Consider the following 26,946-nt stretch of genomic DNA (forward strand, 5'->3'; position numbering starts at 1 on the left):
TGGAGCGTGAATTAGTGTGTGTGTGCGTCCCTCCCTGCTACACCACCCGGTCACACAAGCGCTCGTGCTGTCAAGATGTGAAAGATGCCACATAGGGTATATTGGAGAAAATGAGCTAGAATTGCTCAGAAGCGGCTAGGTCAAAATAATGTTTTTCAGCAAAAGACGTAAACTTTTCTTTTGATGATGGATAGAAAGCTTCACGGATTTATTTAATTGTGGTTTATTTTACTGCAAACTTCACAAGTTTCAATTATTATTTTTTGGGGGAATTATTTGTAATCAATGAGAATAGACTGCAAAAGTGGGATCGACAGGTTTTTTTTCCCCCCTTGTTCCCAAATTGTCTATTTCTCAACTTAAATCTGTGGTTGTGAACACATCTCCTTTGCCGATATAATCAATCCACCTCAACAGTATCTGAACAAGCTGATTAGAGAGCACGATGATGGCGCAGCTCTGGTGGAAATTCCAGCAGTCGGCATGCCAATTGCAACCAGCCTCTGTGATCGTATTGCACATTTTAGATTGGCCTTTCATTGTGGGCACCGTTAGACACACCTGTGAAACAATCATGTTGTCGAATCAGCATATCCTCATCTGTCATTTAACCCACTCCGATAAATCAAAAAAAGAAAAAACAAAAAAGAATTAAATTGGATTTTCAACAGAGCCTCTTTCCGTTGATTTTTATATGGGAGAATGCTCATTCTCCTTTTTAGCATATAAAATGCATACTCGATGGGGTTTAAGAATGTAAATTGACTTGGCAGTGTGTTTTGGGTCATGTTCTTTGCAGGTTTTTTATTTATTTATTTATTTATTTTTTTAAAATAAGTAAATAAATAAATAGTGACACCCACACCTTTGCCTTCTGGCGCACACGTTTTTGCACATGATGCTGTTTGAGCCAGGAAAAAACCCTGTTACTTGTCACAGGTAGAACCTGAATTTGAAATGACACATATAGACATTCAGCCATTTTAATTATTTGAATAATCTATTAATAGGACACACCCAGCAACAAAACGCACCTGCCAGTCACACGTTCCAAGGCCGTGCTGTTGTCGCTCACATGTGTGAAAAAGGGATGGATTCATGTAAAATGTGCTACATTGCATCCAGTTGTAAATGCACTGAAAGGAAATCTCAAATATTGATTTCATGTTCATCTTTTGATGTTAAATTAAAATATTTTCAGTTTACGTCTAAAATTAGGGCTGGGCGATTTTGCCTAAAAATAAAATCTCAGTTTGATTTTTTTCACCCAAAAAAATTTGATTTAGGATTGTTCCCAATTTATTTTATTTTTTTTTTCTTTTAAACAAAAACGACAGAAAACAACTTTTCAATGGATTTTTTTATTTTTTAAATCGCGCGCAACAAAAAAAAATCGAATTGATTTAAAAAAATCGATATATCGCCCAGGCCTGTCTAAAATGAAAGAATTGGCCTCACTGTTTCATTACTTTAAGCGGCGTATGTCCACCTATCTGATGGCATCATTTATATGAACACTGCGACTTTCATCTCAGAAAAGTAAAATGAAATTCTGGTGCAGCTCCTGCATTGCCACTCAATATTAAATTATGTCGGTATCCAGTGATAGTATATTACATTATGGTGCATTAAAGGTTTTATGTCATTTGTAGCCAACCCAAGACTTTCTTGGCTTCTGATCTGATTTCAATTTGTATGGACATCTAAATAGGGGTCAGAATGTCACCGGCATTTCTGTGTGCGTTTAAAGAGCACTTAAATGCTTAGTTCCTCTGCACGAGCGGTCCAAACGCCTAAAGTAGCTCTCATTTTACATTAGACACACAAAAGCCTTATAGGCTGACGAAACAATCTCAAGAAGCTCCGCTCATATTATTTTCGGACGTGTCTTTAACTCCCATAACCCGCCAGGCTCTGAAGTGAACTGTGAGAAGAAAGATGAAGCTCACAACTGTCCTCGTTTGCTCTCTTTGTCTTCATCTCGCCCTCTCAAGACGTTGCTGTTCAGGATTATCAAGAGCGCAGACGAGAAACAAGCTTAGCGCGCGTGAAGCTGCCTCCGCCCCGAGAAAAGTGAGAATTAACGTTTCCAAAATAACGGGCAAAAGATAGAGAGGTAAAATAAAGCCCTGTGTAAGCACAAGAGGATTTAATTAAGCTATAAGTTGCACTGCAGCCACACAGAGGCCGCTGGATGCTGACTCGAGGGCACTTAGCATGCAAGCGGATAATCTCACTGCTCAGCCATTTATGCTTTTGACGTCTTTTTTCAAAATCAAGTTGTGCCCATGCGATGGAAAGCTGCCGGAATATCAATGTCCAAACGCGTAAATGACAGACATGTGGAGCGTTCCCCTTTGGGCTCGACTGGTTCTCTATCTTGCGGGGGACACGGCCGCCTCTTCATTACGCTGTCGTCATTGCTTCGCGCCGATCACGATTACGACATCAATCTTGAGCGGGCAACGTTTGGTCGAGCCCTAATTATTCCAGATAAAGGCTCTCAATCAAGCCCTGAGAAAAAAAAAAAAAAAAAAAGAAGCAAATGTTGGGCTTCTTGCTAATGGCTCTGATTATATTATGGAACAGTCGGCTCGCGGATTGATTTGAAATGGGGGGGGCGATTTTTCGAACACAATCCTAATGATAGCATTTGGGATGTACAGTAAAGAGCTATGGGGGCCACGCTGGATGTCTCTCCTAATGAGAGAGCCCAGCGCAGCAAGAGCGAGATCAAAAATTCATGGCAGGACGTGATGAAAGCGGCTCGCTCTCACTTGCCGTGTTTTCTCTGCATGTTCCGCCTTTTTTTAAGTTTGTTAATAAAACGCCTTCGCATTGTCTCCCGCTGTCCACTTCGTTGGTGCCGCGTCGCCCGCTCTGTTGCTCTTTCGTGGCACGAGGCAAGCGACGGAAATATAATCTATAGTAGCGAGAAACTATAGGAAACGCGTCTGTTTTAGGCTGAAAAGAATCACGACCAAAAAAAAAAAAAAACCATGCTGTTACCCACTAGCCCTGTAGGTGCATGTTCATCTGCTGGCTGTTGATACGGAGAGGAGACTGAGGGCGGCAAGTAAATGGATGACTGAAGTATAGTGGAGTATAACACTGCAACGTCCAATTCAGGGGCAAGTCAAGATGTATAGGGGGGGGGGGGTCCTATGTTTACAACATAGATCCGTCATAGTACACATATTTTATGAAAAACTCCGCTCGGCCATAAATGGAAAACAATCAAGTGAAAAAAAGTGTCTTCTTGTGCCATATTCTCACACTGTTTATAACTTGTAATTTATAACTCAGGATTGTCGTAAATCCCCCATGCACCCACATGTGTAGTGAATGAAGGGCAGAACCAGGGGAAGTGAGTATCCCGCTCCTTCAGAAAGATTCATGTTGATGAAGCGTTTTTGAGCAATCTTGAAAAAAAAAAAAAAAAAAAAAAAAAAAATTCCAAACCTTCAAATTCGGTGACCGTATAAGCCGCTTCCTTTACCTGAGAGACAATTTCCTTGACCTAATGTCGGTCCTAGTAAGAAGCCAAGACCCGCTCTCTGAATTGCGATGCCCTATTCTTACACCGCCACAACTTGGGTCCTAGTAATCAGCCAGGACCCGCTCTCTCTTTTTGCGCTCTGATACACAACTACAGTCTTGAGATTAGAGGTGCTGTGAGCAACGTCTGCCATCTAGTGGTCAACACTGTTATTACAAATTTCAGCTCGGTCGCCCATCGCTGATTCAGAGAGTACAATCGGGGTTCTGTGAGATTAAGGATGCAGCCGTAAGAAGATCCGCATACAAATACATTGAGGGCGTTTGAGCCGCCCGCCGCTTACCATCGCTAGTGGTACAATGCCGCCCAGGTCCTGCGGTGCCAGGCGGATGAGGGTCTGCACCTCACTGGTCAGGGTGCGGGTGAGTGGAAACTCCACCTGCCAAGTCACCTCTCTACCGCCCTCAGGCGCCATCATCCCGTTCACCTCCAGATCCACCTGCAAGACTCGCTGGTAGCCCGCTGACTCCCCTCTGGATGTCGGCGAGAAGGAAAAAAGCGCGAGTCAGTCGCGGATTTAGATTCCAACCAAAAGTGGAGGGTGGGCGAACAGAGGGTGGAAACGCAAGATAACAAGAAAATGCAAAGGCAAAAAGTGAAAAAGCATAATGAGGTAGAAAAATAAGGTGAGAGTCAAAACGGGGGGGGGGGGGGGGGGGAAATAACATGGGAATGGATGAGGTGAACAGTGGAGCAAAAATATGATCAGGGATTAAGTGGAACCCGACATGGAAAGATAAGAAAAAGACATTAGCGGAATAAATGAAACAAGGGGAAATTGAGGAGAAAGCAAAGAGAGACATCCGGAATGGCGAAGGACAAAAATAATTGGTTTGAATGCGAATTTTGAAAGAAAATAGATGAGACCTTGGGACTAAAGGCTCAGATTGCCCTCCAAAGTAAACAACAAGCACAGTTAGTGACTCAGAAAGTCTTGTAAATAACAGAAAATAGCATTACAGTGGCAAAACCCTCTAGTTATTTAGCAGGTTGTTGACAGGATTGAACCAAGCGCACTCTGACATATTTATACAGCCACGCATTTTTTTGTTTTTTTTTAAATGTGAGGTTATATGACTTCATGTCAGCCACAGTAATTGAATTAGGTGGTTGAACGACTATAACGTAGTGAAAGTCGAGTTGAAATCGATTCGTCGACGATGTCATTGATCATTTTTCAGCACAGTGTAGCGGTCCCCGGCCTTTTTTGCGCCACGGGCCGGTTTCGCGTAAAGACATATTTTGACAGAGGACGAATGACAGAAGCGGGTTGCCATCCGTCAGTGTAATCATCACTAACCGTGACCGTCACTGGCCGACGCACGTTTTTCCGATGGTTTTTTTTTGGAGGGACTGACTGACCGACCAACGGACTAACTGACGAATGATGGACGGGTACCCTGGCCTCTGCCGCAGGACGGACCAGCAGAATTTCGACTTCAAACACAGTAGTAAAGTTGAATTTTCGTCTAGTCATGTAATAGGGATGTTTGAAGAAACGTTTTTCATTGTTGCGGACACCAACACGTCAGCGTGTGTCATCGTGAACCAGTCGGTTTCATTTCGAGACAAACGCTGAACTTTTCAAAAATGAATCTACTCCAAACAGCGAAATCATTTCACGTTCATCTCTCTGCGGCCACTGAAACAAACCATGAGTAAGTACGCCGTTGTACTTTCTGCATTTTATGTCCAGTTTGTGATGGAGGTAAATTGTTAATTTTCCGGATCGCAACGTGGCACGCTATTTATTTTTGATATTCAAAATTAAATGATCACATCAGTCTGAAGTGAAACTGCACTACCGAAATGTATTGTCACAGCCACACAGGACCGTATCTTTTGTGGAGGAGCCTCCCGCTGAGAGACTGCCAGTAAAAAAATAAATAAATAAATAAATAAAAAAATCTCAGCACTAATCGAAATGCAAACAAAGCAGAAAAACAATGAATACAAAAACAGCTGCCCAACAGGTGCCATTAACACCAGTCAAAGCTTAAGGCCTTCTTTACAGTCCCATGCTGATTTGCAATAAATGTTGCCTTGGAAAAAAACACAACTATATAAAAGCTGCTCAGTGCTCACAGAGATAAATGTTTATTCAACAGCTAACAGTTTGAGCACATACACAAAAACAAAATAAAAGGCAAAATATGGAAATAAGCATAGTAACAATGTGACAAAAATCCCCAAATATGTTAAAAAGCTCAGTCTGGTTGGAATGACCACACTTCAACCTGAGAACAGGGCATGTTCTTATTATTTTTGTTTTAGGAAATATATATATATATATATATATATATATATATATATATATATATATATATATATATATATAAAAACACTGCAAAACAGAGCATCTATTTTTTTCGACAGGCCGGCCAAACACAAAATTCAGTCCAAATTGTATTCTTCGGCTTCAGCGAGAGCAGCATCGGGACAGCTGACAAGATGGGTAATAGCTGCACTGATTATGTGGTTTATGCTCAAGATGTGCAATTAAAGGTCAATCAATTCAGTGGAACAGCCAGTCCTGCCTGGCTTTGGTGATTGGTGCATGCGAAGGGCTGAACGAGTCATTCAACTCCTGACTCAATAAGTCTTGTCGCTTTTTATCAATCGGGGGCTTTTATTTTTGGATAGAAAAAGTTTGCATTTTTCTATTGCACACATTTCTTCTTAAACTGGTCCTTAAATGTGCTCGGATTATATTGGTCAAAATTTAAAAAAAAAAAAATAAAAAAAAAATAATAATAATAAAAAAAAAACAGTTTTCTTAAACTAATACCACAAAAACAATTATAATTTTCATGTTTTCATTGAAGGGTGGGAAAAGCATATGACCCTTAAAAACTAGTTAAGCATCCTCCGGCGGCGGCAATGACTTCAAGCCAACGTTTGCGGTTAGAGACACTCTCTCAACAACCGTACAGACGGTCTTAAATTCCTCCTGCAAAACGTCTTGATAAACTTGCGAATTCATTTTCACGGCCAATGGTAGCAATGACGAATATCGGCATCGGCCTTTTTTAAAACTCTGCTGGCCGATAATAAACCAATTCAAAACTGTGGAAATCAAAACAAAGATATGTGAAAGTTTGACATTTCTGTCATTTTGAAATGTTTCATTTACTGTAGAAAACTACATGGAGTTATTGTTTAATTTTTCCTTTATCCTTTTCAAGACATGCTGACAACCCCGGGTGCTCCCTGAACTTTCTGTTAGAATTTTATAACAGAGATGTATATTGTCAAAAGTTTCCTTAAATATTAAAAAAAAAAAAAATCACCATTATGCACCTGAAACATTGCTCAATAAAAATGCTTAAAGACATTGCAACAAAGTTAAGAGTAAATTTTTCTTTAGATTTTGATGCCAATAGTTTCCTTTTTACTGAAAATGAATATTGACTCCAAATATCGGTTATCGGCCTCCTTGACTACTAATAATCGGTATCGGTATCAGCCCCGAAAAAAGCATATCGGTCTATGTCTAGTTAAAACTATTAGTGAATCTAGTGAAAATATTCATTTTGGTGTTTTTTTTTTAAATTTTTTTTAAGCAGACTGTGTATCTATTCTTGTGACTTGGATGAAGAGCAGATCACATTTTATGATCAATCTGTTGAAATCCACGCTTTTTTTTCCCCCCTGCAACTGTTTTTTTCTCCTCTCTATATCTGGCAGTTATCATCTCCAAACCACCTGCAGTGTCATGCTACTCTCAATAGATGGCGGTACTCCCAATCTCTGACCCCATGTCTTTAGCCACGCTTGCGTTTTTTTTTTTTCTTCTTTTTTTTGGGGGGGGGGGGGGGGGGGGACAAATATGTGCAGCTCACATATTAGAGAGTGTCAGCCCGCTTCCTCTGTGTCCCACCGGAAACAAAACCGTGGCCCAATTACCATGCAATTCAATACCGTCACAGCCACGGACACACTCCGTGCTCGAGGACAAGGGAGCATGCAAAAAGTGGACAGCAAGCAGTCTGCGATGAAGACGCTACGACGGGCTGCTGAAATGCGTGGGGATCGTAGTGGCTTTCATGAGGTGGAAAATCCTGTTTTGGGTTTCTTTTTACGGGGTGGTGGTGGTGGGGGGGGGGGGGGGGCTGATAGCTCGGTGTCGTAGCGCAAACAAACAAGGTAAAAGAAGCCTTTCAAAAAGGAAAAAAAAAGACTCGCATTCAATTACTGTATGATACATTTCAAAGTGTCATAGCAAAAGTAAATAAAGAGCCGCACCACAGGACATTGAAGAGGAGGATGAAAGTGTGGCAGACAAACACAACGGGCCTGTTAAACACATTCAAATGTTTTTTTTTCTTTTCTTTTCTCACTCCTAACACCTCAGCGGATATCTACTGGCTCCGTGAGAAAGGTGGTGAAAAGAAAAGTCTGCTGCCTCTCTCGGAGACCCGAGGGTTTTTTTTTTTTTTCTTTTTTTTTTTTTTTGCTTTCATGCAGCAATGATTTTGTGAGAGTGGCAACAGTGATACATCAAAAGGCATGAATATAGTCCACGGGAGAGAATCAACGTGCGAGTCAGGTGGCGGGGCAATGTTTGCTTGTTTGGACTAAATCACGCCAAGTGAGGGTTTTTTAAGTGGTACTTTTCGAACACATGCGATGCTTCTAGGTCTCGGTTTAGCCTGCATGTTGCCGCTATTCATTTTGATGCAGATATTTTGCTTGTGCGTAGCGTTCTGGACGCATTCATTCAGCGCACACTGTGCTGAATATGAAAGTCCTTAACTCATTCGCTGCCAGACATTTTTCAGGCCCTCTTTTACCGCAGTGTTTTTAAAAAAAATGGAAAAATATGTCAATAAGATCCTGGGGTTGAATGGCTGGACTGTGAAAAGACAAATAAATACGGCAATGGCAGTGAATGAGTTAATTTATGGTGACACACAATTACAATGCGGTGTAATGTTTCCTCTCTTTTAGTTTAACACATTTTAATAATGCGCAACGGATGACCAAGTTTGAATTAAGTCAATCTTTTTGAGGTTTTTCTTTTTCAGAGTAGGGGTGGGACAAAATAGGAATGTCAAGATGTCTAGCGTTGTTATTTCTTGTGGTACAGTACTGGTATGGCAAACTCAAATATTGATAGGGATATCGGAATAGGGAGAGAATAATAGATTGATTAATTGAGATGAATTCAGTATGCTGATTGGAATTTTTGGTGGACTGCAGTAACTGGCTGCAGCCAGCAGAGGCACTGCTGATTCAGTCTGAAGTGGTCTCAACAAGAACAACACAATGCTATTCGAAGTTGACGCAGACCTTTTACTATGCCACATCTGCGGGCAGAAGTATTCCGCTCAAAACGGCACAACAAATAACCCGATTGTTGATTTTTATCTTAGAGTTCTGTAGCGGTGGTCTTGCATCAAATACAGAGAACAGCAACTTCCAAAGGAGATCAAAACGAATTTGGAGTTGCATATTTGGTATCTGATTGAATCTTCACATTCCGTTCCTCTGTCGAAGTCTGCTTGGGTAATTTTCAATGCTTGAGCAAATAACTGCCGTTTGTGTTGTGTATGTTTATAAAATAAACCAACCAGGGACTGTAGCTACAGTAGCACTGTCGTGTTGTGCTGACAAGCCACATTAAGTGTCATTTTTACTTAGTTTTCTTATTTTTTCTTAGGGTTTTATTTATTTACTTTATTTATTTATTTTTTTTAATTTATCCTTTGAACGTCTTTCTGAAATTCATCCCGGGAACTATGGCAAACTTACATAGAAGCAATTTGTCTCACTGACTTTTGTGGGCTGGTTCTCGTGGACCATGCGCTATAGGTGTGGGACAAAAATATCGACATTGCGACACACTATCAATGCACCACCATCAAATGTCACTTTCCACACTTTCCGCTGAAAAATTCAGTTGAATCTGCTTCTTATTACTCGATGCATGCATTCTGATGCCCTCTCATTTAAATGGCCGGTGCTAAATGACTAATTCTGTTGATCATGTTGCGTTTTTATAAAATGAACAAAACAAAGGCTGGAGGTGATGTGGAGCTGCAGTTTTGTGATAACAAGCAGCGGCAGTTGTCTATTAATTGCCTTTTGACATTTATTGTCGTTCACTTCCGGTAAAACACAAAAAACGTTGCCCCTATATAAATGCAAATCTTTTAATTTACCATTTCACTCATCAAGTGGTTTTCATGCACGGGAATTTGGTCCCGTTGCAAAATCTCAAAGAATCATCTGGCCACATAGAGCCCGGTTGAGTTTTCAGTTAGAATTACGCCAATTTACCGCTTCTATTATACAACACAAGACAATACAATACATCTTTATTTATTTAGTCCTCGGCACCTCAAGCAGCGCCTGGTCCGCAGTCCTGAGGCGCCGGGAAGGTGCGCAGGAGTGGAGGTACGCCGGGGCGAGGCCATTTAAAGACTCGTAAACTAATAGAAGCATCTTATAATGAACCGTAAAATGCACTCCAGTCAAGGGGAGGCCAGAATTGCCGTTACGTGCTCCGTCTTCCGAGCTCCAATCAGGAGGCGAGCAGCAGTATTTTGGACCAACTGGAGACGCTCCAGAGAGGACTGGCTGACTCCAAAATAAAGTGCTTTACAGTAATCTAGCCGGGATGTAACAAAGACAACAGCGCTGATTTGCCGGTCCAATTTTAGATCACTGTCCATTTTAAAACCCAAGTTGGAGACTGTTGACTTATATATGAAGCCGGGGGCCCCAGGTTATCATCAATTTTTGATGTATTATCCTCAATGCACAATCTAGGACAACTGTTATTAAAATGTTCCCTTTTTTTAAATTACCTGGTTGTCTGATGTATTATTGTTAATGCGGGATTTATTCTACTATATGAATAATTGCTGTAGACTCAATACTACAGTATAATGAGTTAAGCTGTGATTGACATGCCTAATAATAATACATGCCATAAAATGTGTCCAAGCCCAATGGAGGTCAGAGAGAGACATCAAGTGAGAAAAAGAACATCTGTCTGAAAAGTGTGTTTGAAGGAAGTGCATGCGTTTAATTATATAACTTGCGCGGAGACATCGTGAATTCCGTAATCGACCAACAGCTGCTTCAATGCAAACTTGACAGCCGCCTGCACCGTAACTGATGTTCCCATTGAACAAATCTCTCAAGCCGGTTGGACTTCCACTGAACAATTGTTCAAAGTATCATTTGAACTTTTTATTTTTTATTTTATTTTTTTTACTTCCAAACAATAACTTTATCCCGACTCTACTTTCTCTGCAGCATATTCACGGACAAAAATGCAGACCGCAACGGTATGAGCGTTATCATTTTGTCAATTCAAATGGCTCGTTTGAAATATTTCAAAGACAGTTCGAATAAGATACGTCATAAAATGATTGGATATGAAGTTTTAGAAAACATGCTAACCCGGGGATTTTTCTCGGCTCTCGTTGGAATTGATTTCTTCTTGTTGTAATTTCAAAATAAGAATAATGACAAAAAAAAAAAAAAGAGAGCCTGTCAGCTAAAACAGATGCCAGCGAAGTAGACGGCCATGGCGAGGGTGCAAATAACTCTTGCTAGCCACCGGTAAACGCAGGGGGCGGGGCTGGGTCACCTTTTTCAACGGCAAAAGTCAATACGCATCAGTTGATTTAATCCGGTGGCCCAAGAAAATTGCCTAAAAACAGGCATGCTGTATTGCTATAATGGTGAAGAAGACTTTCATTTTTGATGACTTCAAGCACCTAATAGGGTCGGTTGGGCAAGGTTTAAAGACTCTCCGTCCATTTATTACTAGCGTCTGATAATCAGCACGTAAGCACACTCTTCAGTGTATAGCTAAGGGGAAATAAATTGGGATAAGTTGTCTGTACTTTTTGATCCTTGGAGTATTTTGAACAAAGCACATCTCAGTCATTTTGTTAACACAGCTGGGGACTAGTTTCATTTGTGGATATGAATACGCAACTGTCAAACTGAGCATCTTTGGTCAAATCTAGCAAGCGATGGGGTGTTGATTCCGTGGGCCAACTGTGAGGGAAAAGTGCTTGAAATTGGCAACCGGTAAAAAGCCGGTTTGACCCCTGATTCAATTTCAACATTCTTTCAACGTTGATATCCAGTTACAAAAAAAAAAAAAAAAAATGGTTAGTGGTATTAACAAAAGTATGTATTGGCACGGCGTTCCCGTTGTCACCATGGTTGTCCTACAGCAATGTTCGTTTCCGCTAAAACGAACGCTCTCGGTGATGGATGTTTGTGATCTTCATGGTGATTTCGGCTAATTGTCTTCCAGCGTTATCTACACAGTGACAGTGTCGACCGGGCTTTAGTGTCTTCCGTGCATTTCTTGTTTGCTCCGGTGGTAATCACTGTTCTCTCTTGCTTTCTGAGCACGGCTTTCTGTGATTACACGGGTCATTTGCAATTGCGGCTGTTTTAATTACTTGTACTTCATTTTGCCCAGCTGCGACACTGTCGAGTCCTTCAAAAAGGAAAAAAAAAAAAATTCTCTAACTTTGCTTCTGGCACAGCTGCCTTTAACCACCCACTAACTTATTACCCCCCCCGTCTGGGAGCTTCTATTTTGAACAATGTAGGTATGCCTGTTTGTTTATGTCCATCTTGGGAGAGACACGGCCAAAAGATTTTTTTTGTTTTTTTTCTCTCCCGGGGGCTAAAGGGTGGCTGAGAAAATAATTCATAAATACATATGAAAATATAAAGTAAAAATGCTGGAGGGGCTTTACGTTTGTCTGACTGGGCTTAGCACCTCCAAACTATGTACCTGACTTGGAAATATTTACTATTCCAACACAATATTTTAAGGATGTGCATGGTAAACAAGAAATGGAAGGTCATTGGCGAGTGGCGACTACATTGTATTCCACCGGATATATGTGTAAAAGTTGTTGGATAAAACAATCCGATTCCCAATGCAGTGAAATGTGCTTAGCAGGCCCACTATTTGAACCGCGGCAATAATATTGCGTTTGTGCAATATGAGTTAAGCAGCAAAATCCACCCGTTTTCATCCATCTCAGGCGGCCATTTTCTTATTTCTGTCGACTGAAAATGACATCACACACCCTCAGGGCTCAGGTAACGACCAATCACGGCTCAGCTTCAGAAAACTGATCAGCCGTGATTGTTCGTTAACTGAGCCCTGAGTGGTTGTGATGTCATTTTCAGTCGACAGAAGTGACAAAATGGCCGCCCCCAGAGATGGCTATAAACGAGTGGATGAACACTTATTCCACAAACGCAATATTAATCAGAATGCCATAGAAAATATTCTGGAAAGAAAATATGTTTGAGTTGACTTCCCCTTTAAAAATATGTTTATTATGGGTGTAGTTTGAAGTGGGGAGAGGTATTTGTAATATAATAAACCTCACAAGTAGCTACAGGAGGCACTCAAACTAGCAAAGTCTCAGCATGATGAAGTGTGTCGCTGTTCGAGACCACGTCAAACTGCAACCATAATAATTACGAGCAGACATATTTTTCACCGATAATAGTAATATATGGGAGACATTTTCATCACTCCATAATCAATCTTGCCAAAGATCAACATTTTTTAATATAAAGTAGAATGGTAAAACCTTGGTTTAAGTGTAATGTCAGTTTCATGTTTTACTATTTTTCTGTGTGGAAAATGACAGTTACTAGTAATTCAAATATATTTTTTGTGTGTTAGAACAGTAAAAAGAAAAAAAGAAAAGCGTAAGCTGCATACATGGTTTTTTTTTGAAAATGCGATAAAATCACTGGAAAGCAGATTTGACACAAGGTAAAAAAGGAAAATGTAAATATATATATATATATATATATATATATATATATATATATATATATATATATATATATATATAGTCTATTAATTTGGTTTGACTCAGACATGTAGTCACTCAGATTTTCATATTCCAATTGATGCTTTATTTTTTTTTGCGATCACCTTTTTATCTGACACTATTATACTACAGTATTTTGATCCAGTCGCAATTTTAGTCACATGAAACCCAAATCGTAGCTATGTACGCATTGATTTCGCAGGAGACAAATGCTTTTTTTTCCCTCGCTCTCGTTGGCCCTTCACTCTTTGACATCGTCAACATGGTAGGCCAGGGCTCAGGTGGTGCCCGCCGCTGCTCCATTGGGAACTGGTCAAATGTAGATTTGCCTCTTCGTCATTGCCTTCTTGTTACGCGGCGGAGAGGAAGGTCGCTGCGTGCTAATCGGCGGAGTTCAACAGTCACTGACCTCACTTTGTGAGGATGAAATTAGATCATGGTGGAGATGGGGGTCATTATAATGTAATGATTAATAAATTACAATCTAGCGGAGCAGAAACCGCGCCTGAGTGGTTTTGTGTGTATCGGGTGTGTGTGCACGCGTGTGTATGACTCATGGGAATCCAGGCTCCTATCTAATGAGTTTTACCACATCAGGTCTGATATCTGTCTCGTGATTCTGATCTGAAACCTTACTGGAACTATCAGAACCAGTCTTTACACTGCTATTGCGTGGCCTGGGTTGATTTCGAACAAAATAGCTCAGTATTTGCTTTTTAATCAGGCCGTTATATGCCCTTGTAGGCTCCAAAAGTGTGACTTTAACTTCTTATTGATTGTGAATGCTTCACTAAAGAACAGAGACACGAACCACAAGATGTTTGTTCCTACTAATCGCAGACGGCTCACATGGTCCTGACCTTGTGTTTGCTGAGGGGTGGGGGGAGGATTTCTATCCTCCAGAGATGTCTGTTTCACGCCGCGACAAACATAAATGTTGACATGTGACGGAGGGATAATGAAGGAGTTCATTCATTTGAAACCATGTCAACAGGCAAACGGAACAGAATCGAATAACCAAATTATGAAATGTTGGAGATGTCCCCGAGGATCCGTCAAAGCAAGGTACATCAGTCGTGTCTCTGCCAGTGTGGATGTGTTTTGCTTTTAAAGGAGCTTTGCGCTGGAAACGCGGAGGGGTTCAGGGATGCGCCAATAATTAATAATAATTACATATAATTAATAAGAATTCAAACGTGACAGTATTCGAGTCGCCGGTATTTGATTCACCCGTTTGTTGTGTATTCGTGTGTGCTTGTTTACTGACTTTTTTTTTTTTTTTCAAAATCCATACTGCGCTCCCCTATAGGAGCTTAATCCGGGGATGTTTTTCCCCTCAACATTGCTCCTGTTGTCTTTTCTTTTCATCTGAGAAAATGTAAAAGGCGTCAACAAACACCACCACGGTTTTCCGTCGATTTTTTAAAATTTATTTATTTATTTTTTTGGATGTCTCGCAAACGAGCTACGTATGTTCCATTTCGTTGCACCTTGAGGTACAATGGCAATAAAGCTATTCTGATTCTGACTGAATACTCGCGGATGCGGACTACCGATACTTGCTCAATGGGATTTTTGGTGCGTGGTGTCTGACAAACTTTCATAAATGCAGTGGAACCTCCAAAGTCCAACACCCAAATGTGGTATCATTTCGAACCATGATTTTCTCAAGAAATGTGGTTTCAAACAAAACTCAGGAATGACAACAAATCCCGCGAGACTTCCTCGTATATATTTTTTTCAACGGTGATGTTAAATACGAGAAATGTGACGTGAACCACATCCTCTCCTATCCGAAATTGAACTTTTGATGTCAAAGTAAAGATTTGCTGTTGACTGTTAGCTCTTCAAAGTAGTAAGCAAACCACAAGGTATGTTTGAGGAACATATTTTTATAACTATAAGGCATTATATAGGCATATACAGTATATTGATTTAGATGTGAGCTCTACTGTGATGTTTGTTCAGTTTGGCATTACTGCACGGATATAAGATTTTGTTTTGTGTGCTTCCTCCATTGTGCACTTTATCACTTTCGTGATTTCTTTTCCTTTTCAACAGCTCGGTTTGTCAAAAGAATAAAGCCACATTGTTTAAGTAAGAAAAAAAAGGAGGAGAGTACGACAGGAAGGACATAAGAATGGTGAAGAGACGGACAGGGAGTGGAAATGATGGCATTGAAGGACTAAAAAAAAAAAATTAACAATATGAAGGATAACGAGCAGGGGACGCCACAAATGAGAAAATAATAGTGGGCAGAGGCAGAGGATTCCTTTAGCTTTTCTGTTTTCTTCTCACTTTCCTCTCTTGACCTTCTTTCCTAATGCATCCAGTCTTCTTGTTTCCTGCCTTTGTTGATGCCATATTTTTAAAAGGCTCCTCTCAAACGGCGTGTGAAATGAATGGATTTGTGCCCGCATGACACAGATGTGGCCCCGTGTAGCAACCAAGACCACGTTACCTCTTTGCACCACTGTGCACAAATAGCCAATCGTGGCTTAAATAGCGGTATGGACACACATATTTTGCTTTGATTGGAAACATTCAAAACAAAAGTCACATCAGCACCAGGACGAATAAAAAACAAAACATTCATTTTCAGCTGACTGAAAAAATGTTTTAATCAACTATTCATGTAGAGAGCACAAGTGGGCAATGGAAGGCCTGTGGACCACAAACTCCTGTTCTCTTGTCTAATTCATCCCACCGAATATAGAATAAAATAAATAGAGTAATAGAATAAAAATATTGTATTTTTCCTGTGGGGGGAAAAAAGCGGTCTTAATTTGTTGATGCCAAAATCAGAGAAAAATTGGGATGGGCACTACTTGAAGAATTGACCGTATATTTGAAATACTGCGATATTATATTACGAGTGGTAGTTGGTCACATTAAACTCCCTGTAAAGTCATTTCTTAGATTTGTTTCTATAGTGTTTGAAGATAAGGGGGGGTTGTGGTGGGGGCAGCGCACACCAACGATCGAGGGTAGTGGCCAGTCTCCAAGTGTGCACTTCACAGCACAGATGTGCTTCTGACACGTAGAGACTTAGCATCCCTCTTTGAAAGGGAATACGTGAAGTCGCTGTGACCACTCCCACAGTGGCGCAGCCCTCAATCTCGAAAAGTATGCCGGCCTTTGCTCCGCTGCAATATGACCAACATCGGGTCTAACCCGTGAGTGAAAATAGAGTCCATTGTATTAAAATGCTCTTCATCATTTCCGTGTTTCTTATTTTTTTTCAGTGTAGCTAAAACTGGAATTTATCCCATTAAAAAGTGTCACTAGCAATGCTGGAAAAGAGGCGTAAATAGGAGACATGCCCAGCAATAGACAACAAAAGCAATAATGGCGAATCACTCGCAAAGTCTAACACAGCAACGAGCATCAAACAAAAAGTATAAGGAAAAAAAACAATATTCTTAATTACCACACATTCCTCATGTAAATGTTCATTAATACGCCATGTCGCTTTTAAATAAATAAATTACAAATTACAATTACAAATTACCATTAAAAAAAAAAAAAACGGAGGTCTTTGCGATTTAATTCTTCTTCTTCATTCAGCAGAGCAGTGCATCAGCGTCAAAGGCACCACGACTGTTTGGTGAGTACATTTGAAAGCAAAGAGCTGCGGCTGCCTGCTTCACTTTCACTTATTTCTTCATTTGATGAGTAGTCTGGCTACAGCTGATATGGGGGACAGGCTAACGTTCTCTGTTTGTCACACAGTGCTGTATTTCAAATGTATAAGTCCAATATAAAATGTAAATCATCCCACTACATTTTGAGGGTGATTATGAAAGGATCAGTGGTTGGATTGCCATCAAAAGTAGCTTTGACTAAATATTTCCGGAGAATAGCTCCGAGCTAAAAGCTATGCAGTATGGATGGCCCTTTTGTTCAGAGGAAAATAGCTTGTCATTTATTGTACTGCTGGAAATGTTTTGAAAATGGAAACCTGCTGAAAACATTGAAAAGGCCCTAAACTATATAAGGTTACTTTAGCGACGCGACTAGACTCCCTCTCAGTGCTTTTCCACTCCTGACACAATACAATAAAATACAATTATATTTGTATAGCGCATTTCACAAAGCACTTTACATACAACAACAAAATAGTCATAATACAACAAGTGAAAGCGATACATTAACACAAAACACTATATACAATAGACACCGGAAAACAGCCGGAAACTTTCAGTCTCAGGTCGGATCAAAAGCCAAAGAATAGAAAGTGTTTAAAAAAAAAAAAAAAAAAAAATCGAAGGATACTGCAAACTGCAGATAATCATATGTACTTACTGCTGAAAAATCAGCCAAATCATTGGAACTGCATTCGTTTGGTGCTTTGTGTGCCACAGTGCATACCCTTAATCCCCTTGTCATTCAAGGAAAAAAAAAAAACCGCTTTTAACAAAACGGATTTCGAGACGCCCTGAGCCACCAAAGCCTTTTCAACGCTGGCCACTACGAGTCACGCTAAGGAAAGTGATTACAATAGCCTATAACACAATCAATCACTGTATAAACAGCGCTTATTCCACTTTATTGATTCCTGTGAGCCGTCAGAGTGTTAGTCAAATTCTCGAGAGGCGCTCATCCTCTTATCCCGGACAATAAGATTACGCAGTGTAACTGGCTAATCTCCCCCTCGGAGCGTTAACTCCCTACCACAAACGTCACTTTTTCATACATATAGATGACAAAGGATTAGATTACCGCGTCCTCACTGTATTTGCCCAACAGTTGCTGCCTGCTGCTATTAATCCCACGATGTGCAAACCGTCAGCTCTTGTCTGTTGCGGCCCCACTTCGCTTCTTTCAAAAAATCTATCATCTTGCCTTGTAGAATTAGATTACATATCCCACAGTATCAAAAACATTGTGTCCGCGTGCTTTTTTTTCTTCTTCTCTTTTTACTCTCAGAAGGGCTTCAGCAGTTGTTCTTTGAATAATATCCTGCCTTCAAACATTTAAATAGACATTGGGCCATTTCACCCTTGTTGATATACTTCATGCTCACCAACTAAAATAGTAATCCACTATTGCTTTGTGGAGAGCATACTGAATGCCTTCTCTAAAATGATGACAAAAAAAAAAAAAAAAAAATAGGTATCATCCAAGGGACTGATTAGGATGCTGGTCAGCAGATATGCCTTAGAGTTTGTGGTCTGAAAAGCACAAAATCCCCTTACACTCTGAAGCAACTGGATACAAGGGCAAGCAACAAAACAAACACCCCGACATAGCTCGATATGAACCTGCTCTGCGCTGTGTATATTTAACCCGTACGTGACCCTTTACTGCTCTGAATCCTTACTTCTCATTGACCTCATTCATCTGCCAGGTAAACAGTAGCCTGACATCTTCACTGGACACAGATAAAGGGAGAAAAGCACATTCATTTGTCCTACCGGTGGAACCTCAATCCTCCCATGCGTTAAAACTCACGTGTATAATTTCAAGTATGGCCAAGATTTGATAAGCGTGATATTCATAGTCGGAACCGCAGAGAAGTTGAACATGACATACAAGCTTAGGTGACGATTGAACTGGGAGAGCACAAATGAAACAGGAAATATCAGACATGCATGAGGCCCATTAGGAAAATAATGTAAGAGACAAGACCTAGCGCTAACACTTCATGATGAAACAACTGGCAGAAAAACTAAAAACGTAACAGAAACAGATCGTACAGCGCGATGTCATCCATGTGACTTTTGTACTCTTTGACGAGAAGCGGCCCTACCTGAAGATGTGGATTGCTACATTAGCCTCCCTAGCTAGCCGCAAGCTAGCAGCCAACTGGCTAGCTGCTACATCTTTGTCCCTTGTGCTCTCAAAGCAGAGTTCTATCGCGCAAACACAACATGATGAAACAACTGGCAGAAAAACAAACAAACTAAAAACATAACAGGTAACAGAAACAGATCGGACAGCGCGATGTCATTCATGTGACTTTTGTACTCTTTGACGAGAAGCGGCCCTACCTGAAGATGTGGATTGCTACATTAGCCTCCCTAGCTAGCCGCAAGCTAGCAGCCAACTGGCTAGCTGCTACATCTTTGTCCCTTGTGCTCTCAAAGCAGAGTTCTATATTATTTAGCAAGTCCTGCAAATTTGAGCAGATTGGAAGAATGGGGCAGTTTGGGGCATTGCTCAAGGGAAACCTGAACAGCGACCTTCCAGCATCAAAGCTAACAACCTCACAAAATGAGCTCCTGAGACCATCATCCGTCTCCATGTCTCACCTTAAAAACACATGAATGCACACAACACGAGCTTCGTTGTCCTGTTCTTTACGGAATTTACCGACTCAAAATTTCAAATTTGATGTCTAAATTCAACGCCGCACAAGACAGTGAAGGTGGATGTCCATGTGCAGGAAATTCCACGACAAGTTGTCGACGTACAAAGTGCACCTCAAAGAAAGCTCCGAAACATGAACTGCGTCCTGTGATTCAGGGAGCTGATTAATCGCAAGATGAAGTGGATCAGAGGATCTGAGTCTAAAGTTCCGGGGGCAATAGACCTGCCTTATCAAACAAGACCAGACTCCCTGGCCAATCTCCACTTTGTCTCTGGGCAAGTCCCCACCAGCATCGGCTTTGGCTCCTGATAAAGTGCAAGTGAGGAGGCACAGAGCAGCTTCGATAGGCTTTGATTTGACTTTAAAAATGGCAAGTTCCGGGATAAATACCCAGAGAAACGAGACAATCTGCTTTTAAAATCGCTGCTGCGCAAGTATAAAGAGAGTTTGCTTTTGTCAACACTGCCTTCCTCAATCTGATTGCGGGTCTCTGCTTGAATCAATATTGGACATCAAAAGGCTGCTTTATAAATGTGACTGCACGACACAACAGAGAACCACTGGCAGATGTAAAAGATAAAGACAGAAATTGACTTCCTGACTTCACACTTCAGCGTCACCTGGATTAAACAACATGCCAAGGCTGAAATCTGAGTCCCTAAGGGTTTAATCAGAGATGTTTTACTTCACACATGCGCACGTATCAGTTCACTGATAAAATGTGAGTCCATGATATGATAGAAGCCACAGTAAATATCTCATTTATGTCTTGAGCTGTTCAGGGAGAGAGTCACACGAGGGTGAACGAACACAGTCTATCCGAGAAGGAGGACGTGCTATCAGTCAATACACTGAGATTAGATTAATTTAATTTCATTAGTGGCGGGGTGTCAGTCTGGATTCCCATTAAAGATGACGGCTTCGGTTGGGGACAGATCTCATGTGTTGCATTTAAAGGGGAAGTCATCGCCCCCAAAATTCTTTACGATAATACGTTCTGTGCAGCTTCACTAGTCTAAACTTGATATTCTGATTCATATTATGTTTGCGGAATACGAATTAAGCAGCAACATCCACCCATTTTTATCCGTCAGCTCAGGGCTCAGGTAGCAACCGATCAAGGTGAGCCATGATTGGTTGTTACCTCTGAGCCCTGTGATGTCATTGTCAGTGGACAGCAAGTGACAAAATGGCCGCCCCCTGAGATGGATTAAAAACGGGTGGATTTTCACTCTTAACTCATATTCCACAAAAATTGCAATCAAAATGCCGTATTTACACTAGTGGGGGGGGCATACAACATATCATTGTAAACAATTTTATGCGAAATCAAACACGATCAATATTGCGATTCCCTCACAAAGTTGCAAGCATGGACTGAACATTGAAATATTTTCAGGTAGAATGGAGTCGGTCAGAAGATAGCAATTCAGAATGCATTAGTGGCCCTTAGCCAGAAACGTTGCAAAATAAGATGCCATGGATGATTGCAATATAAAGGATTAAGGAAGGTATTCAAATACGGTGTCATAAGAAGAATATATCTATATATACGTATGCTACTTTAACCTACAGCAGTTCAGCAGGTAAATTGGTCTACGTGAAAGGGTAATTGCTTAGATTCCTTTATCTGTGGTTTCGAAAAGTATTTTAAAAAAAAGGCAGCTCACGTCACTTCAAGGGCATGCAGGAAAAGGAAAACATTTGGCTGCTTTGATCCTCAACATCATTTTATTCACTCCACAAATGAAGTCAGTCATTGGAGTTTTATTAAAGCATTCACTGACAATCTTGAAGGTAATATTTTAAGATGATGTGGGAGGAAATGAGTCTTTTTTATTTTTTTTTTATTTTATCTATTTTTTTTTTTTTACAACGCATGCAATCAAAGCACGGAGGTCAAAATCCGGTGAATGAATTTGTCAATCTTAAAATATGAATGAAGGCAACTTGTTTTGTTAACACCATAGGCTTTGTGCAAAAATATTTTACTTGGCTTGTATTGTTAAGAGCTGAAAAAAAAAAATCATGGCATCGAGGCTTGGACCCATTGACATTACCAAAGTTTTTCATTTTTCTTTTGTGGTGCTTTTTCTGTATTCCACCACAGCCTCTTTCAGTTGAGATTTAATATGTGGGGTTCCTCCCTTCTGTGTGCGCTATAGAAGCGGGTTCTCTCTTTTTTTTTTTTTTTTGTCAAGTACCACCTCAATAAATAATTACTTAAAAGCACTGTCCCATCATAAAATATATCGTAAGCTATTGCTAAAACTGTATTATCATAATTCACGGCAACCATATGGAAAATGTGAACATTAATACTGCACTTATATAGAGAAAAATAAAAACATTAGCTTTAAAAAACACATTTAAAGGGGGAAATCAATCCAAACATATTTTTTTCAAGAATATGTTCCCAGCAGGCCCACTAGTTGAAACACGGCATTCTGATTAATGTTGCGTTTGTGCAATATGAGTTAAGCAGCAAAATCCACCCCTTTTTAGCCATCTCAGGGGGCGGCCATTTTGTCACTTCTGTCGACTGAAAATGACATCACAACTGCGCACAACGACCAATCACGGCTCAGCTTCGGAAAACAGGTCAGCCGTGACCCGTCGTTACCTGAGCCCTGACTTGTGACAGAAGTGACAAAATGGCCGCCCTCAACGATGGCTAAAAACGGGTGGATCAACTCCTATTCCACAAACGCAATATTCATCAGAATGCCTTGTTTCAACTAGTGGGCTTGCATAGAACATATTCTTGAAAAAAATATGTTTGGGTTGACTCCCTCTTAATAAAACTTTAAATAATGATTGAATTAAAATGTATTGTACAACAATAACATCTGACTTCACTCATCAGATACTTGAATGAAGTGTAAATATATACACACATCAGGTTTTTACTCCCCCCCCCCCCCCCCCCCAAAAAACCCAAACAAAACCCTACCCTTGTAGGTTCAGTGGTATATTGTGCTATGGTGCATTCGTAAGAACACCAGGAACGTAAATTCATGCATCTCGCAGAGGCATTTGAAGTTTCCACGATCTGCACCCGATTGCACCGAAGGCCCCTTTGATTTAACTCGAGCTGTAAAAGGAGGCCGATTGGTCCTGCTCGACGTAGCCATTGATTGCAACGCGGTCACTCGCCATTTGAGTTACGCTCTGCGCAATCAGAAAGAACAGCATGAAGCTCTGTGACCTCGCCGGCGAACCGAAGAGGACTGAGTATCGAATTCCTTTCTTGTTCAATCTTCACTCATCATTGTTCTGCCAATGACTCCAGTTCCTAATTACTCTCAGGCATGAAATAAAGCAGCCTTATAGACACAAATTCACTAACCTAAACAATGCGTGTTTGCACGGGCTGCATCTCATTGCCTGTCAGCGGCGAATAAACACACCCGTCTTTATTTGAATCGAGGGTTAGCTCTGCGACCGCAGATTCTCAAATTATACAAGAGGAGCATATTTGTTGAATAGAATTCCATTATCCAATGTCGGGTGACAGCACAGCAGATAGCAATGCATTCCTATGTGAATGAAAATTGTCTCCAAAGGCGAAACGTTGACAAGAGAAGCCAAAAAGTAATGGTCTTGTATTTGATATGACGGGCGGAAAAAGTGATTCGAAATGGGGAGGAGTGATGAGAATGTTTCCACCACACGTACACACACAGCCTCAAGCTACAGCATTATTACCATGCCATAAGAAAAAAAAATCTATCAAACAGGGTGAACACGTACTCAATGATTCACTGTGTCATTACTTATGAGAATATACATACAATATATGTCTTACATAAACATAGAGGCAAGTAGCCAATTGCAAATTGATATACTCTCTATTGCGGACATGCTGTAAATGAAGGTGACTCATGACTCTTACATATATGTATATATAAATATATATAATACATATATATATATACATACATATATACATATATATGTATACTTCAATTTTAAAGTGGATACAGTGGGATTACAATTCGATATGGTACGGCTGATGCAATTACATATCGTACAGACGACTTAACTTGTCGGTACTGAAAATGTGGCATTTTCTTCACGGATTTATCTCGCCTATTAAAAAAAAAAAAAAAAAGATTCAATACATATCTCGATATATTTTGAAGAATGGAACGCTTCGATTCAGTTCAATTCAATGCACTCGCATCTTTTAAATGAAAACCGATTTTCTGATTGAAATCGTTTTCGGTGCTAAAATAGCAAAGTGAAGCGCGAGCGATAACTCAATGGGACTGGAGAATTGAATTAAACTTTCTTGATGTGTGTTCCCTGCCAACCGATGAACTTTTGGCTGTTAGAACAGCAGTCTTCTCTTGCTCGTTTTTCACCGGCATGCATATCAAATGGCCCCCGTTCGTTTTGTTCTCAGATAAAAACAATGGCTCATTCTTGTCATTTTGACAATATTGTAAAGTGTATGTCATGCTACATCATTTTGTTATAGAATCGTTTCAATATATACCTGCATCTTTTACATTTTACATAAGAAGCAAAAGTTTCCCAAAAAAGTAGTGTTTAACGCTTTGAACACATATGCATAACCGCCAACAGGATTTTATGGCACATTAGCAGATATTGTTTTCCTTTTTTTTTTTTTTTTTTTTTTTTAGTGTTTTGCAAAGCGAAAATGGAAATAATTAAATGTGTTTTACCCTAAGACTAGTGGCTTGTAACAAGAGATAAAAGAATAACGCACTCACGGTTAGAACTTAAAACATGAACGAGCCAAGGTATTTACTAAGGATTTATTGGCCAAAATGTGTTTCTCCATATTCATTAGGTGCTGCACTACAAGGTGTTGCGCTAGATAGACAAGAAGAATAGTGGCAGTGCTCAGTGTTGCGTTGCCGTCTTTAGGCTCATGTAATATGTATTTTAAGGTGCTTGGAGCCGCAAAAGTGGGAGGAGAAAATGGAAATACATACACATACAACTTAGAGACGTGCCCCTAAAGGAGGGCAGTGATAGAAAAAGTTCACAAATTGTTCACAACTTCACACGAAAGACAAAGTATGATGAGGTACATGCACTTTGTTTATAATATTCACAGACCCCTATTTTGTAGGTTTGGCATTTGTTGATATCACAAGTGTTTTTAATGCATACAAAGTGACCATAATCCCAAACTATAGGATTTACATCTTTTTCTACCAGAGGGAACTTTAGGGTTTAATGATGTTTACAGTATATGAATAATCCTTGGGACGGGAGGGGCGGCAGGTGGGACTCGAAAGGTTGCCTCTTGGTCAGTCGGGCGCAATTGTCAACCAACCTGAGGGAATCATCGTATTTCCATTTCCATTGCTGTAATGTAAAAGCAAGACTCCTTTTGATTGTAAAAGTGGGGCGCAATGAGTCATCGTAACTGGCACAAAAGTCATTCCAAAATGATAATGTTGTTTCTAAACCACAAAAGCTGCAAGACGACGCTTAAATTCGCCTTACCCCTTTTCATCTCGTTGTATTAGAAATGCCATCGTCTTTTCTCTTCTGTCAGGAAACACAATACAGCATCTAATTTGGTAAGATGTCAATCGTTAGAATTGTCTGAGAGTATTAGAAAGAAGTAAATATGATGAGAACTACAATACAGGAATTCCTGCCATGAAAAATGATAAGTGATAAATGATAAGTGAATCCCTCACTGATTCCCGTTGACATGTAAGCATACCGAATTGAAAGACGGTTGCTGCAGGATCTTTAAAGGAATTCTGCCTTTCTTCCGTCAGAGTATGCTAAATATTTGAGACCTACAGAAGCTTCCAACTTAACCCAGTGATACTCGCTTCCTCTGTTTCACCGAAAGACCCGCAGAGGATTACAGTGTGTCATCTCCCGCAACAGATGGCTGGGGCCAACACTGAGCCTTGACAACACTGATGCTTTAAAGAGGTATCATGCTACTTAAAGTTTTCCACAGTTAACTAGAGGCAAATACATCATGATATATTTCTTATGAAAGATGAGTTACAGTGCGGCTCTTTTTCTAACCCGGAAGTAAGACGCCTGCTTCATCAAAACCCCGCCTCTCCCAGTGTGGCTACCGCACCTCTTTCATGACGTCGTCCTAAAGCCGACGGAACGCAATGACGGAAGCGCTTTAAAAGGACGTGGACGGACGGAGTCGGAGGATGATCATTTTTATGAATAAGGACGGAGGGACGAGGACAGAAGGGTACCCAGGCCGCGGATGGAGGACGGACCGGGAAAAAAAGTGCCCAACTCTGGTATCCAGTACAGTGTTCCCCCGGCCTATTTGCGATTTGCTAACCGGGAATTCGCCTTTTTGCTGATTCTTGAGGGAACGTATCCTCTTTTGTTCACTGAAAAACTCACCTCTTCGTTTTGTGCTCTTTCCAAAATGCCCCGAGGTGTGGATTTGCTTAAGCACCGTATAGAATAGACCGTATTTTTCGGGCTATAAGTCACACTATTTTTTTATAGTTTGGCCGGTCCTACAACTGACACTAATTGGAGAGGACAGACAATATAACCTTGATGCTACTCTGTCAAAAGTTTAGCCGGATAACAAATTTGGTCGTCATTCACACAACATGGGCAACCACATTTGACACGATCATCCTTGTTTCTCTTTGTCGTTGAGTCATCGCCAGTCTTTTCATCAGCTAATCTCTACTATGACTTGCTCACATCAGGAAACCTGTCTTGCCGCAGCAGGTTATTTGAATGTGGCGGCGCACTTCGTGATGAGAGCACAACGCGACTGCGTGCGTGCACGCAGTTGGGACTTGGTCCATATTTATTGTAGGAAGGAAGAAAACATTTGAGCACTGCACATTCCTCCAGCCTAGCACTCAGTGGCATAATTGGGCAGTCAATTTCCGCATATCTGAATAAGCACCGAGGGGCAGTGTGAGGAGGTGTGACCTGAGGCAAACCATAATGATCAGTCTCCCTCGCTAAGTCTTCACCTACATACACCCTTATTACTTCCTCTACTGCTGCTCCGAGCAAACATAAATGAATTACCAGTTGAAAAAAAAGCATCGCATTCAATAGTTAATGGTGCTGTCAAACGATTACAATTTTTAAACTAATTAATCGCAACATTTTCAATAATTAATCGCGATTAATTGCATTTTCAACTGCAATTTTTACGAAGCGTGGAACAGTTATTTACTTGAGGAAAATCTTTGAGTAAAATACTGTTCTTATAGCTTTCTTTGATCTTT

The 26,946-nt window shown here is 40.5% G+C and overlaps 1 protein-coding gene across 7 annotated transcripts in view; it reads right to left on the reverse strand.

Annotated features, from left to right (window-relative positions):
• The window catches only part of LOC147135722 (transmembrane protein 132C), a 163,194-nt gene that overhangs the window by 15,244 nt on the left and 121,004 nt on the right, over window positions 1-26,946 (reverse strand). For all 7 annotated transcript variants that reach the window (XM_086054099.1, XM_086054097.1, XM_086054098.1 and 4 more), the window contains one exon: window positions 3,843-4,032. In XM_086054099.1, the coding sequence (XP_085910225.1) occupies window positions 3,843-4,032 (190 nt within the window). The remainder of the gene's footprint in view (window positions 1-3,842; window positions 4,033-26,946) is intronic.

This window comes from Filicampus tigris, chromosome 15, assembly GCF_054856515.1.
Source record: "Filicampus tigris isolate MCC_2025a chromosome 15, RoL_Ftig_1.0, whole genome shotgun sequence".
Classification (NCBI taxonomy): domain Eukaryota; kingdom Metazoa; phylum Chordata; class Actinopteri; order Syngnathiformes; family Syngnathidae; genus Filicampus; species Filicampus tigris.